The sequence below is a fragment of the Anolis sagrei genome, chromosome 5 (assembly GCF_037176765.1).
Source record: "Anolis sagrei isolate rAnoSag1 chromosome 5, rAnoSag1.mat, whole genome shotgun sequence".
In the NCBI taxonomy this organism is placed as follows: domain Eukaryota; kingdom Metazoa; phylum Chordata; class Lepidosauria; order Squamata; family Dactyloidae; genus Anolis; species Anolis sagrei.
The window spans coordinates 67360212-67375136 of NC_090025.1; the positions used below are offsets into that span (position 1 = coordinate 67360212).

Genomic DNA, 14925 nt, shown 5'->3' on the forward strand with positions numbered 1-14925 from the left:
CTGGTTGGACTTACGCTGCCCTATATCCCAGGATCTTATCTCAGATTATCTGCTTGAGTCTACACTACCAGATAATCTGGGATAAACAGATAATATGGAATCAGATCGTGGGATAAAGGGCAGTGTAGATCCAGTCTTAGGCCCCTTTCACACAGCTATATAAAATCCCACATTATCTACATACTTTGAACTGGATTATATGGTAGTGTGGACTCATATAACCCAGTTCAAAGAAGATATAGTGATTCTCTGCTTTTATACTTTGGCTGTGTGGGAGGGCCCTTAGAGAGGCCCAGTAACATGTGTGGGATATATATTTTTTCAAACATGGGTAACTGAAATCATGAGCATCGAATAAGGGGTCTTATTCGATTAGAGCCTGATGTAAAAGTTCAACAGTAACCAAAGTAAAAGCAAATAGGTTATGGATATTTCTTTAAATAACGTGCCAAACTTTGATCCTGTATCCGAGGATCTGATCCCAAGTGATCTGCTTTGAACTGGATAATATGAGTCTACATTGCCAGAAAATCTGGGACAAGAAGATAATCTGGGATCCGTTCCTGGGATATAGAGCAGTGTAGATCCAGCCTTAAGTAGCTAGAATCAGAATGTTCAAGTATAAGAGTATTCCCATCAGATATTTTGTATATGGTATATAGAGGTTATTTTTTTTATCTAGGTAGACTTTAAAATGCATTAAAATTGCAACTCATGATTGGTAAGTAGTGAAATAAAACCGAGGCCACTTCTACACTGCCATATAAAATCCAGATTATCTGCTTTGGATAAATTATATGGCAGTGTAGACTCATATAATCCAGTTCAAAGCAAATAATGTAGATTATCTGCTTAGGTAATCTGGATTATATGGCAGTGTAGAAGGGGCCTAAGGTACTCTCTTATGGTTCAGTAGAACACATATAGACAATTGACAGCCAGGCCTGCATGAAGTGATGGCTATGCTTTGTGCAACCTATGAAGAGTTGTTCTACTCCTATTTCTCCACTGCCAATTATCTACCATCACCAGCTATTCAGCTCTTTCCCATTTTTAATATTGAGGAAAGAGTGTATGGGATGGCCAGGGAAAGTGCATGAGTGTGCTTACCCCCTTGAACCTGGTAGCTTGACCACTGACCAATATAAGATGGATCCATTATCCATGCGGAGGATGTGATTAAATATATTGTTTTCACATCCATAGTTTGGCAATCTTTAATTTTTTTCAATCATTAGTGGTGATGAGAGTTTGGAGCAAAAGAATTCTCAGCTTGCTCAGAGGAGAATTAAACATGGCATTCCTCCTGTGTCCCCCAATGCCTGTATCAAAGACGCTGTGGATGCTGAACTGTTTGATCATGTATGGAACAATGTAATCCAAGTACTGGAAGAATTAATAAGAAAGTATTGGGAATCTTCTCTCACAGGTAATAATTGGATGTAATGTTTTTAAATGTTTAATATGTATTAATTTTAATTTAATTTTAATGTTATTGGAATTACATATGTTTTAAAGCATTGATTTTTTTTTTCATGTCACAAGTGACCTGAGGAACTACAAGTCGCTTCTTGTGTGAGAGAATTAGCTGTCTGCCAGGATGTTGCCCAGGGGACACCAGCATTTTTAATGTTTTATCATCCTTATGGAAGGCTTCTCTCATGGGGAGCTGGGACTGACAGAGGGAACTCAACCCGCTCTCCCCAGATTTGAACAATAGTTGTGATAGAAAGGAAAAGAAGTGAGAGATTGCTCCAGTGGGCAGTTAAAAAGGCAAGGGGGCAACAGACATTCTCTGGGCTAATCCTGATTTGGAAACCATAATAAGCAGTGATCTAGTATTATGTCTGCACCATGCTGGTATAAACTTGGCACATTATCATCTGTCTGCATCAGTATACTATAGTAATTACAATATTTAATCTATAATAATTCATGTATGTCTGTTTTATATTTATTTTAAATTATGGTTTAGAGCATGGCAAGCAATTAGAGAAACGGAAGGTTACTGGAAATAAGTTGCCACATCTACCAATTTCCCGTGTTGCAGTGGATACATCAAGTGTACCTCCATCAAGAGGATCAGAAACTCGAAGCTTATCTTTTGGCCTTCATTTTGTCCCAGCACAGGTAAAAATATTTCTGACTAGCGATTAGGTGTGTGCAATTGATTAAAAAAAGTTTCAAAATCATTACAAAACTGTGGGGCGCTGGTGTTTTGTATCTAAAGTGTTTCTAAAGTATTGTTAGTGAAAATATCATTACTATGATGAGAGCAATGAAATTGAAATCTCCCAGTTTTTATGCTCCTTAATATTATGCTTGAGAGTCTGAGTTGTCCCAGTTGCCCATGTGATGGGTAAGGCTGCAAAGGTCGCTTGTTTTTTAACATTTTACTTGTTCTTATTGTATCAGCTGCTTGAAAAACCTATAGCAGGAAATAGCTAGGAAAATTAATAAATACTTGAAATGAACACAGGAAGAAATATCCTTCAGCATATCAATTGAGCCTCTCTCTATGTATTTTCAGTTTTAAACCATTCATTTTTAGCCCTCAGACATGTTTGTAAGTGACTGTGTAAGAATTTTGGTTTTCTTCTATTTATTCTTTTAGATTCACCGTTTCCCCAGCAATTCGCACAGTGATTTAAATGGTGTCATGACCATTCAAGCTAAACCTCTACAGCAGAGACATTCAGGATTAGCAGAAAAGATGCTGTACGTATTTCCAAGATGTATTTATGAGATTACATTTCAGTAGCACAATGCACACTATACTTATTTTTAATTCCTGCTTGAGCACAGAGCCCTTTTACCCTCTTTTGGATCACAGATACTTGTAAGAATCCGATAAAAGACACTGAAACCCTTCTCAGAAAAAAGGCACATACATTTGCATAAAACTGTATATAGTTCATTTTATTACAATGGAAATTAATTTCATTTACATAGATGATAGAAATAATCTTAATCAGGAATGATATATTTGTCTCATTATACCATGCAAAAGATGATGCACAGCGCTTGGAAAGGAATGAAGTGAACCCAGATTGTACAAATATAATATAAATAAATTTCAGTTCTGCATAAAAATACATCTCATTGAGAAGGCTACTCCTATTTGACTGGAGTCAAACATTAAAATTGTGACATGGTGTTTGAAATGTTGCCATATATATAATTGCTGACATCCAAACAATGTTCCTTCTTTTTCTGAACATCCTGATTTACAAAATATGTAGTAGGCAATGGAATAAGTGGTATAACATAATTTTCAATTTGGATTGTTTTTTCATCTATAGTGCATCTTCTGAAAGCCACCAGTGGGACCCCTATGTTAACAAGCTTTGCATCAGAACATTTTAAAGGCATCACTCTCCAGTGCTGTTTCCTCATCTTTGTTGTTGGTTAATTTTAAAATTAGAGTGTCTTTCCCACTTTTCCTTATTCATATACAAAATGTTAAAATAAACTATGGTGATTATTGGATGATTGTTGTTGTTGTTACATTTATTATTTTACTCTATGTATTATTGTTGTTATTACATTAATTATTTTACTTTATTTATTATTGTTATTACATGTATTATTTTACTCTATTATTATTGGAAGGGTACAGAAGCACATTTACATTGAAGAAGGTTAAAATAATGATTTAATCAGAGTTGGACACTTTTATCATAAGTTACCGTTTTACATAAATATTCAAAAACATTTAACCTACTGTTGCCTCAGTTAATGTAATTTTATTTGTATCTTTTTATTTTTGAAATTTACCAATAGCTGCTGCATTTCCCACCCTCAGCTTATACTCAAATCAATTCGTTTTCCCAGTTTTTGTGGTAAAATTAGGTGCCTCAATTTATATTTGCGTCGGCTTATACTCGAGTATATATGGTACAGAATATATATATAATTTAAAGTTGCATATTCTTTTGTGGGAGAATGGAAATAATATTTAATAGGATAGGGTTCAATTCTATACATTTTACTTTTGATTTTCAGGAATGAACAGGAAGACAAACCACAACGTATAGGTTCTAGTGTTAATTCCGCACGAAATCGACTGGGACGAATTAATGACAACAGTGTTCTTTCAGTATCTCGAATGTTGCCTGGATCCTCTAGAAAAACAGCAGGCCATCGCAGGCTGCCATCAATAGCAGCAGATCCGTTACGTTCAAAAACCATCAGTGTTTATAATGATGAAATTCTTAGGGGGACAAAATTGTGAGCATTTGTTTTTGTTCTTTGCCATTATGACCTTAGCAGTATATTGGGATGTCAACATTCCTCGCAAAATTTTCTTAGCCTGTGCAGGAAAGTGTGTTTTTACATGTCAGGACAGCCTGTTGAAAAACATAGTCAACCACTTCAAGATTTTGGCAAAATGTGTGTTTGTGTTTTTAAAATACAGTTTTCTAAAAAGGCTTTTGCATGAAATTCATTTTGTAAAAATTCAAGGGATAATGCATAAAATCCTGTATAACTTTATCCAGCTGGGAGAAAGTTTTTGAAATTCTTTGTTCTGCCATGCAACAATGGATTACGTTTATGTCACTTAAAGACTTAAAAACCAGAAATGAGACATAGTTTAGGTTGGAAAAATTCAGCCTTTCACAGCCTTTTTAAATACTTGGACAGTCCATGATTATATGTGCAATTGTGGGCCTGTTCAAGCAGTCTATATATCTTTATAATAAATAATAGTTAAATTTATGAAAGAATGCTATATGCCAGTTGCTGAATGTCTACATGTAGGGAGAAGACTGGACAGTAGAATCTAGCTATAGGAAGAATGTAAGGTTTTAAAAGCACGCCCTCCCTGTCTTTATCTCTCTCTCTTTCATACAAACATATGGAGGAAGGGAAGGAGAATGTAGGATAGCTGTTATGAAGTAGGAGTCCTAGGATTGCCCATGCATTATATTATATTAAGAATGACTCTTGTAGTGATTGAAGAAATTGAAATTTGTATCATTTTATATATCCACTTTACTGTCCTACAGGAGCACTGCCCTAGATCGCTTGTCCTCTCCACTTCCACCTACAACACGGAACAAGTTGCCACCAATAAATCCAGATGTGGTTGATCAGTACCTTTCAGTCCCTGGAACCCGGCTAGGCTTTGTAAGATATATAGATACATATTTAAAAATACTGTTATCAGTGTTGGTTGAAATTGAGAAACTCAGGGTGCTGTGATGAATAGAGGCCTGGGCTTACATGTGGGGTATCTTGGTTCATTTCTTATTCCATTAAGGCCGAGTAGTCTACTCGGAGTTGCAATTTCTCACCCTACTCTACATGACTGAGTTGTTGTGCAGCTGAAGTTCCTATGCATACTGTATATATAAAATATTTAGTTCTGTAAAGATATTTACAAATCTTAAACAGTGCTACTAGAAATAGAAGTGTGATTGTATAATATCATTTTAAAGGAATAGACTAATATAGGGTAAAAACCACCAGATAATGAGTGGTAGGTTTGTAGATCTGTCTTTTTGTCAGTTTTGCTTTTGTATGTATGTGTGCGTTTAATTTTTGTGTTTATGTTGATTTATTTTAATAGGCATTTAGTTGGAGTTCTGTAGTGGATAGAATAATGTTTTGTATTTTTTAGTATTACATATGCCAAAAACTTGTTTGTTCTTTCTATTGCACTCTGTTTGTTCTGTTACACTATGTGTAGCACCTTGTGGTGCAGTGGGTTGAACCCTAGTGCTGGCAGGACTGCTGACCAACAGGTCAGTGGTTCGAATCCAGGGAGAGCGGGTTGAGCTCCCTCTGTCAGCTCCACCTCTCCCTGCAGGGACATGAGATAAGCCTCCCAGAAGGATGTAAAACATCAAAACATTCTGGCATCCCCTGGGCAACATCCTTGCAGACAGCCAATTCTTTCACCAGAAGCTACTTGCAGTTTCTTAAGTCACTCCTGACATGAAAATATTACACTATATAACACTATTTTTGTTCCTGGAATATAAATGTCATTTCCTAATTGGTTCTATCATGCAAACATGGAAAAAGTTTATTTAACTGCAAAAACTTTGTTTTTGTGGGACATCCTACAGCACATTTTTGCTATAGTTTTTCAATTAATATCTGATAAGAGTCTCAACCAATTTAACCTTGTTTGTGGCAGCTACAAAAACAAAGTTTCTGGAGTATAACAATTACTTTCAAAGTCGGTACCACATAATTAAACAAGAAATAATACTTTCAAACCAGGAACAGAATTTCTTATCAACATTATCAAATGTTGTTACAGTGTTTATTATATATTATACATTATACATTATATATTATATATATTATCTATCTATCTATAATATTATATTTCTTCTTTTCCAATAAAATTTAGTTATTAAAAATAAACAAACAAACAGTGCCTCTGAAAGGCCAGTTTTTTTTAGCAAAAACTATTTTCTTGTATCATGTCAAGGGACTTGTTGTGATGTACAGCTGCAGTTTGTCCGTTAGGTTCTGTTCCCTTTTATTTCTAAGAATTTCATTTCTCCACTGGTTGCATTTTCTGTTTTTCATGTTCATTTTTCTGCTTGGATAGCTCAACTTCTTTTGCATTAGATCTGTGAGGCCCAGTTATCCTTAGTGTTTTATGTGTTTGCAAAAGATCCGCGAGGAGTTCATTGTGTCCAGCTTACACGGCTTAATATATATTAATCATTTTTAGTCTTAAAGATGATATCGTGTAGTTATATGTTTGTCTTTTCATACGAAAATGTGTGCTATCTTCAAATAAATTAAAATGAAGCTCATTTGGTAAAGTTTAAGCAATTTTAGAAACTCTTATATTAAGAAAAATATTTTGAGGGGTGGGCAATAATAAGATGATAATAATAAGATGAACTAGAAAGCAAAAATTACCTTGCTTGAATTGGAAATAGGTTTTTTTTCAAGTTCTGAGTGTACGCTTTTCATCTATTCAACCTATTCTCCCTAGCATAAAGGAAGATATCCTCATAGCAGAATATCCAGTGCTGTACCTGATAGCTTGGAACAGCGGCCACTTAGAGAGCGTACTGTCATCATAGATCAGTTTTCAAGACCAAATACTACGCATACTTTCCGGGTATGTACCTGAGAGTTTGAAAAGATTAAGCATAGAATGAAATAAAGTTCTCTGTTAACTCTTTGTGAAATTGTATTAAAGAGGTTATGGAAACTGTATAAGCATGGGTTGGATGTTACATTTTTCCCAATTCCACTGATACTAATATGGTCACCAGTGGATGGCCTAGCTATTGCCCTTTGCCTTTTTGACTACAATCTGGAAAGACTACACACTGGATGTTTTTCTCCCAAGAAAAAGTAGCCGTGGCCACTCTTTGATGTGCGTTTTTGGGATAATTATATTTATATAACATTTACTCCATATTCCAGTCAGTGGCCCAGTTCACAAAGGCATTGCTAAACAAGAGTTTCGTGTGCACAAGCTGCAATGAGTCCAAAATAAGTTTTAGGATCACATCTCCCTTTATTTCTTTTTTTATTCTGCATTGCTAGAACTAGAAATACATAAAACTCGTGTAAACTTACTGAATAGGATGAAGCATGCTGAAGTTTTTTTGTAGTTCTTGTTCTTCCTTGTAAGAAGTTAGGGCCCTTCCACACAGCCCCATATCCCAGAATATCAAGGCAGAACATCCTAGAATATCTGACTGGGTTATCAGAGTCCACACTCAGATAATGTGGGATTATCTGACATGATATTCTGGGATATAGGGCTGTGTGGAAAGGCTCACAGATTTCCATCTCTATTATACATTGACAATTCAAAGCAAGATCAGAGGAAGGTGAAAACTAAACTTTAGCATACTCCTCCTAAATGCTAGAAGAAGCTGGTTATGTGTGAACATAGACTCTGGAATGCATCTTCTGTAACATGTGAATGTAGTGTATAGGATGGGCAAAGCCTGTAATGGATAGACGTGTTGATATCTTTTTCAGTCAGATACTCCTCATAAAAGATCATTGACGTCTATGGATTTTGCTAACCACTTGTGGACTGGTCAAGGGGTATTGGCAGGTAAGATCGCTTCTTTATTGAGGGAGCTAAAAATATGGTTATAAGGCAAAATACTAATTTTCACATTATGGCGTTTTGGCATTTCTGGGAGAATGGAGTGGGCTAAGGATAGAAGAGTAGCTTCGGAGGAGGCAGAATAAAAACATCCCCCTTCTAAATAAGAAATCTGTCCCTCAAATGACATTTTCATTTTTAAGCAAATTTCTAGCATTTTTTTAATCATGTCAGACGTGACTTGAGAACTGCAAGTCGTTTCTGGTGCGAGAGAATTGGCTGTCTACAGAGACGTTGCCCAGGGGATGCCCGGATGTGTTACCATCCTGTGGGAGGCTTCTCTCATGTCTCCGCAAGCTAGAGCTTTTAAAATGTTTTTAAATGTTTTAATTGATATGTATGTATGTTTATAGCATAAACATACATGCATACATATCAATTAAAATCTATTAAATGTTTTTAATTGATATATATGTATGGATGTTTATGGCATGGCATCTAATTGTTGCCAATCTGTACACCACCCTGAGTCACCTTGAGGCTGAAAAGAGCGGGATAAAAATGCTGTAAATAAATAAATAGAGCTGACAGGCGGGAGCTCACCCCATCTCGAGGATTTGAACCGGCAACCTTCAGGTCAGCAGTCCAGCCGGCACAAGGGTTTAACCCATTGCGCCACTGCTCCTCCATATTTCTAGCATTAGAGTGACGAAATAGTTTTGAGCATTTAGAAGGGCAATCTGGGCATCTATCCTAAACAGGGAGGCAAAATTGCCAAGGGTGTATGAACACAGTCTAGACAGGAATTATTTCCAAGGTCTTATTCTCTGCAGTGCTAGAAATGGAAGAAAAAAATATTGGAGTGGTGAAGTTCTTATTATTTTTCTCATTTTGCTGCAGTATCTACAGAGAGCCCAAAGACCAAGTGGCACAAAACATCTTAAACTAAATTCCTTCTGTATTAAAAAAAAGTCAGATTAGCAGATAGGATTTCGGTTCATTCTTTAAGACTTGATACTTTGTATTTTTTACTGATCTCATTTTGATATATAGAGCAACATGAAGGTTTGTTGACTATGCAGGGACAGCTCAGCATACCTTTAGTTTGTAATCCATCCATTGGGGAGTAATCTCTGTTCTCCAATCTCTGTTCTCCAGGAGCAACATTCCTTAGGATTGTTCTATCTAAAATTTTGAACCTGCCTTTAAGCCATACAGGTTTATTATCCTTAAGTGTTTTCACACCATATTTATAGTCTTTGCATTGCTACTGAAGAACCAACAGAGGTCTCCCTTGTCAATGGAAAGCAACAGCAAAGAACCCGTTTCTCCTCCCATTTCTCTGCACAAACTGCTTGTTACTATTTTAAGATTTGATAAACTCAGTCATGTGTCTGTGAAGCATGACTGCTCATATCAAGCTGCAATATTTCATATTCCAAGCATATCCTCAACTGCTGAGTGAAATGCACATGAAATAAAAATGTTTTTCTGTCTCAGAAGTTAATCAACCAGTCAATTCCTCTATAACTTTATTTATCTGCCATTGTGCTGAAAGATAATAGACATTCTGATACGTAAGGCAGATTTTAAGGACAGCAGCACAAGTTTTAAGCTACCATCTGTTCAACCTGTGTAGCTGCCCAGTTCAAATCATGTACACCAGGGGTCCTCAAACTTTTTAAACCGAGGGCCAGGTCACAGTCCCTCAAACTTTTGGAGGGCCGGATTATAATTTGAAAAAAACCATGAATGAATTTGTATGCACAATGCACATATCTTATTTGTAGTGCAAAAAACACTTAAAAGCAATGCAATAATTAAAATGATGAACAATTTTAACAAATAAAGCGTATTAGTATTTCAATGGGAAGTGTGGGCCTGCTTTTGGCTGATGAGATAGGATTGTTGTTGTTGTTGTTGCATGCTTTCAAGTCGTTTCAGACTTAGGTTGACCCTGAGCGAGGGCCGGGTAGATGACCTTGGAGGATCGTATCCGGCCTCCTGCCCTAGTTTGAGGACCCCTGATGTACACAGTATGACCTCTGTATCCACAGGATGGGTATCCACAACTGCACATGGTTTCATTTATCCACATGCTATAAAATATGTCCCTTCTAGGTATTTTCTAAATCTTATAGTGCAATTCCATGATACGCATAGACCATAGGTCTTTCATTTCAATATGATTTGCTTGATTTCACATATTTATGTAAAGTCCAGGAATGTATCCTTTGGGGATATGTGGGCTATACTTTATTTCTTGATGTGAAAGGTTTGGTGCAGTTACAAATGGCGTTTTTAATAACAAAATATCACCAGTGGTATTTTTTCTTATCAGATAATTGGGTTTTTTTTGTAAAATAGGGGAGACCATTTCCTAAATGTAGCCTAGATTTATGAAATGGATGGACAGAAACGCTCATAGGAAGTCCAAAAGACTGTCCTGAAGAATGATGGTATATATCAGACATTGGCCGAAGTTTGCCATGCCTGGCATATATAGTCAGTGGGATGTGGAGAAGCTATCCTTATATACTTCAGTCACAAAATGTAAGGACTTCAACCATTCCACTATGGTTCCTGTGTGTAAAACACCAGTCGACACCACTTATGAAGCACCCTTACTATCACACTATTGCAACATCTACCTGTGTGGATTTCTTTATCCAAATTGTGTATCAATAACATACTATATACACTTTAAATGGCATTTTTTATTGTTATTGAGATTTTTCTCCTATTATTGCGATGTGGTTGGTTGAATCTGTGGATACTGACCCTGTGGTTATGGAAGGCTGACTATACTCTGGACATATATATAGAGATTGATTACTGAATAAGAGGACAGAATTTGGTGATCGAATAGTGATTGTAATGCAATATAATCCAGTGCAAAGCAGATAATCTGGATTTTATATAGCAATCTAGAAGGGGCCTTAGAAGATATGAGAGCTGTAGTATTCCCGGAGAGGAGAAAACAGTAGCTTAAAAGTATGTTGCCCTAAACACAGATATTTATTTATTATTTTGCATATTTTTATTCTGTCCTTCTCACCCCCGCAGGGAGTCTCAGGGCAGCTTTACAACAGGCATTCATTCAATGCCAACAACAGTAATAAATGATTAAAGCAATTAAAATATAAATTTACTAAAACATTGTTTAAATCATACAAGTTTGAAATCACAGTCCAGGTCAGTCCATTGTTATGCACACAAATTGGGTCTCATTCCTCTGGAAGGCAGATCGGGAAAGGAGTTGAAGCACTGGAAAGACTTTGGATATGGGCATACATGAAAGTGATAGAGATCAAGCACACAATTTAACAGAGGGAGGTTTTGATTTAACATCACTGGAGCCTCTAGGTCACACATGTCAAACACAAGGTTTGCAGACCAAATCTGGTCTGCCATGTCATTTTATTTGGCAGGCGAGGCTTTCAGTGTCAGGGCAACAAAGTTACATTTTTAGAATCTTACAATTATAAATGGCCTTTTTTAGAAAACCATAAGGTTAATGTGGCCCTCAGCGAAAATGAGTTTACACCCCTGCTCTAGGTGAAACTACATAATGTGTATCATAACATTACTGATTTCTGCTTCTTGAACCATCTTTTACCACTACCCCATTATACATGATATTATTATGATTCATATTTTACAAGTGGGAAATTGTGTCTAGATGGGAATGTCACCCATTCATAGAATTCAGAAATAGGTCATTCCTCCCCCCTGTCCCCACTGATGTGTTTAGTAGATTTTCAGTATTGGTGAATCATTTTTGTTGCTTGCAGGTTCACAATTCCATGCCAGGTCGTTCCAGAGAAACCCATCTGTCTCTAGGAGGAGATTTCAAGTTGCCTCATAACATTTACCAGAAGACAAAAGGACTGGTCTATACATGACAGGAATCCACAGTACTCTGATAACATCAGGAGAAACGAAGTACCAGTATTAAAATGTATGGTTTAATCATTCTATATCTGAGTGGCCCACTTTTCTTTTACCAAACATTTGTTGCAGGGGAAAAAATCATTGTGGACAGAAAGACAGTGGTTTATTTCCAAATTATCTGGTAGGAGTTGGTAGATTATTGTTGTTGTTGTATGTCTTCGGATTATTTTGGTTCATAGAAACCCCAAGTTAAAACTATCATGGGGCTTTCTTGGCACACTTTATTCAGTCGGGTGCTTTTTTACCATTGCCTTCCTCTTGAGGCGGAGAGTATATGACTTGTCCAAGGTCGCCCAGTGGGTTTTCATGGCTGGAGAAGGGGATATCAACCCTGATCTCCCAGTGTCCTATTTCAACACTCAATCCACTATACCACATGAGCTCTCTCAGGAATTGGTGCCATTTGTTGTTTTTTTTTAATGCTAATGCTGAATTTAGTAGAAAAGTACTTTTTTGGATCTCTTATTCTTCGAGCAACTAACAAATTCTGCTAAATGTATTGTCGAAGGCTTTCATGGCTGGAATCACTGGGTTGCTGTAAGTTTTTAGGGCTATATGGCCATGTTCCAGAAGCATTCTCTCCTGACGTTTCACCTTCATCTGTGGTAGGCATCCTCAGAGGCTGTGAGGTCTTCACAACCTCTCAGGATGCTTGTCATAAATGCAGGTGAAATGTCAGGAGAGAATGCTTCTGGAACATGGCCATACAGCCTGAAAACTTACAGCAACTCAACTTCTGCTAAGTTGCAGTGTCAAGTTTTGTTTTGAAGAATGAAGAAAACTGAATCTGCCCCCTTTTTAAGCTCTTATTTTTTGTTCAGTAATCAGAGTTGGAAAACAACTGTATAAAAAGCTGATCTTTGTTGCTTCAGGAATCTGTGTGGTCCATGAATATTGCATAGGAGAGAAATCCCCAAAATTGGGGATAAAGCTGCACTTATTCCCATTGCTACAAGATGCTACTGTCTAGATCAGTGGTTCTCAACCTTTAGGAGCCCCTGGTGACGCAATGGGTTAAACCCTTGGGCTGGCAGGACTGAAGACCGACAGGTCAGAGGTTTGAATCTGAGGAGAGCATGGATGAGCTCTCTCTTTCAGCTCCAGCACCCCATTCGGGGACATGAGAGAAGCCACCCAGAAGGATGGTAAAACATCAAACATCCAGGCATCCCTTTGCCAACATCCTTGCAGATAGCCAATTATCTCACACCAGAAGCGACTTGCAGTTTCTCAAGTCACTCCTGACATGAAAAAAAAAATTTTTTTGACCAGGGGCCACTTTGACCAAGGACCACTCTCCAATGCTAGTACCAAAAGGGTTATGAATCAGTTTTTGATCAACTTTATGTTTGGTTTGCTTATTTGGGATGCTGATTCAGAAAATTGCATTGGATAGACCACATCAGCTCTAGTTTCTGATACAGAAAATATGTCATCCAGTAGTCGCCATCTGCTCGCCCACAGAAAATCATATTTAATAAGTCTCAGCACTATAAGAGGGTTTTGCGAGACCAGTCACTCTCATTGCAATGGCATAGTAACGGTGAAGCTGTGGACCATATTTTAGTTCTTGCAGACCACTGGTGGTCCATGGACCACAGGTTGGGAACCACTGGTCTAGATGCTGCATATGTTAAATTTTTTTACTGTTTTTAACAGCTGTTTCTAATGAAGTCATTCCCCCATTGTTGTCCAATATGGTTGCTTCTCTCTAGTTTTCTTTTGTCATGGATTTGGCATATGTCCTTCTTTAGAAGTTTTAAATGTACTGGATGGCCATCTGCCAAGAGTGCTTTGATAATATATTCCTGCATGACTGGATGCTTCTTGCAATCTCTTCCAGCTCTTTTTCTTTGATTCTATGTCACACCTGGAAGCCTGTTCGGAGAGCTGACCTCCACATTGCCTGCAATTAATAGGTCAACCAATGTACTAACAGCCGCAGAGAGATAATTACTCCATCCAGCAGAATTATTCCAGAAGCAGGCCGTCCTGAACTTAACCTGCTTGTTGAGTTGTGAATAATAATCTCTTTATTAGGGTTTTCTGTCCTGATTTTTTTAAACATCGTATGCTTACATAAACTAATTGTTTTACCTACTAATTCAAAATTGTTTCATAAGCCAATGAAATACATAAAAAGTGTATAGAATCATTTAAAACTCTGGCTGTATTTATTGGAGTAGTCATTTCAGTTGGCTCTCAGCCAAAATTAGAGCCATGAAGGTTATTGTACTTCTTACAAATGCGGAAAGCTGATATTTTCCTTCAAGAACCGAAATCAATGCATCTGCATGTGCTTCATTTATTTCCTTCTTGTGACAGGTATGTAGCAGTTTGAAAAATGTTAGTGAGAAGTTAAGAGAAATGTGGATCAAGAGCAGCATAAAAGATTGCTGGCTTTGTCCCACTCTTTTTTCTAAGGATTTGCTAATGGTGAACATGGAAAGCATTCTCTGGCCCTTCCGCACAGACCTCTATCCCAGAATATCAAGGCAGGAAAACCCACATTATCTGAGTGTGGACTCAGATAACCCAGTTCAAAGCAGATATTGTGGGATTTTCTGCCTTGATATTCTGGGATTTAGGGCTGTGTGGAAGGGCCCTCAAATAATCCAGTTGAAAGCAGATATTTCTACCTTGATATTCTCAGATATCGAGCTGTGTAGAAGAGCCCTCTTCAGTTCTCAAAACAGCCTTGTAGGAGAGGCAGGGCCAAACCAGACTGGCTTGCTCAAGATCACCAAACAAACTTGCCAAACAGATATTTGACACTGAGATCTATTTGAGCTATCTTCATAGTTTAGAAAACTTTTCATAATGGTTCAGAAAGTGCCCTTCCACATAGCCATATAACCTAGAATATCAAGGCAGAAAATCCCACAATATCTGCTTTGAACTGGGTTATCTGAGTCCACACTGCCATA

At 37.2% G+C, this 14925-nt stretch overlaps 1 protein-coding gene across 2 annotated transcripts in view; it reads left to right on the forward strand.

Annotated features, from left to right (window-relative positions):
• Positions 1-12024, forward strand: part of FAM149A (family with sequence similarity 149 member A) — a 38247-nt gene extending 26223 nt beyond the window's left edge. For both annotated transcript variants that reach the window (XM_060778602.2, XM_060778603.2), the window contains exons 7-14: positions 1239-1429; positions 1976-2130; positions 2615-2718; positions 4006-4230; positions 5010-5130; positions 6965-7093; positions 7972-8050; positions 11839-12024. In XM_060778602.2, the coding sequence (XP_060634585.2) occupies positions 1239-1429; positions 1976-2130; positions 2615-2718; positions 4006-4230; positions 5010-5130; positions 6965-7093; positions 7972-8050; positions 11839-11912 (1078 nt within the window). In that variant the 3' untranslated portion in view covers positions 11913-12024. The remainder of the gene's footprint in view (positions 1-1238; positions 1430-1975; positions 2131-2614; positions 2719-4005; positions 4231-5009; positions 5131-6964; positions 7094-7971; positions 8051-11838) is intronic.
• Positions 12025-14925: the final 2901 nt, after the last annotated feature.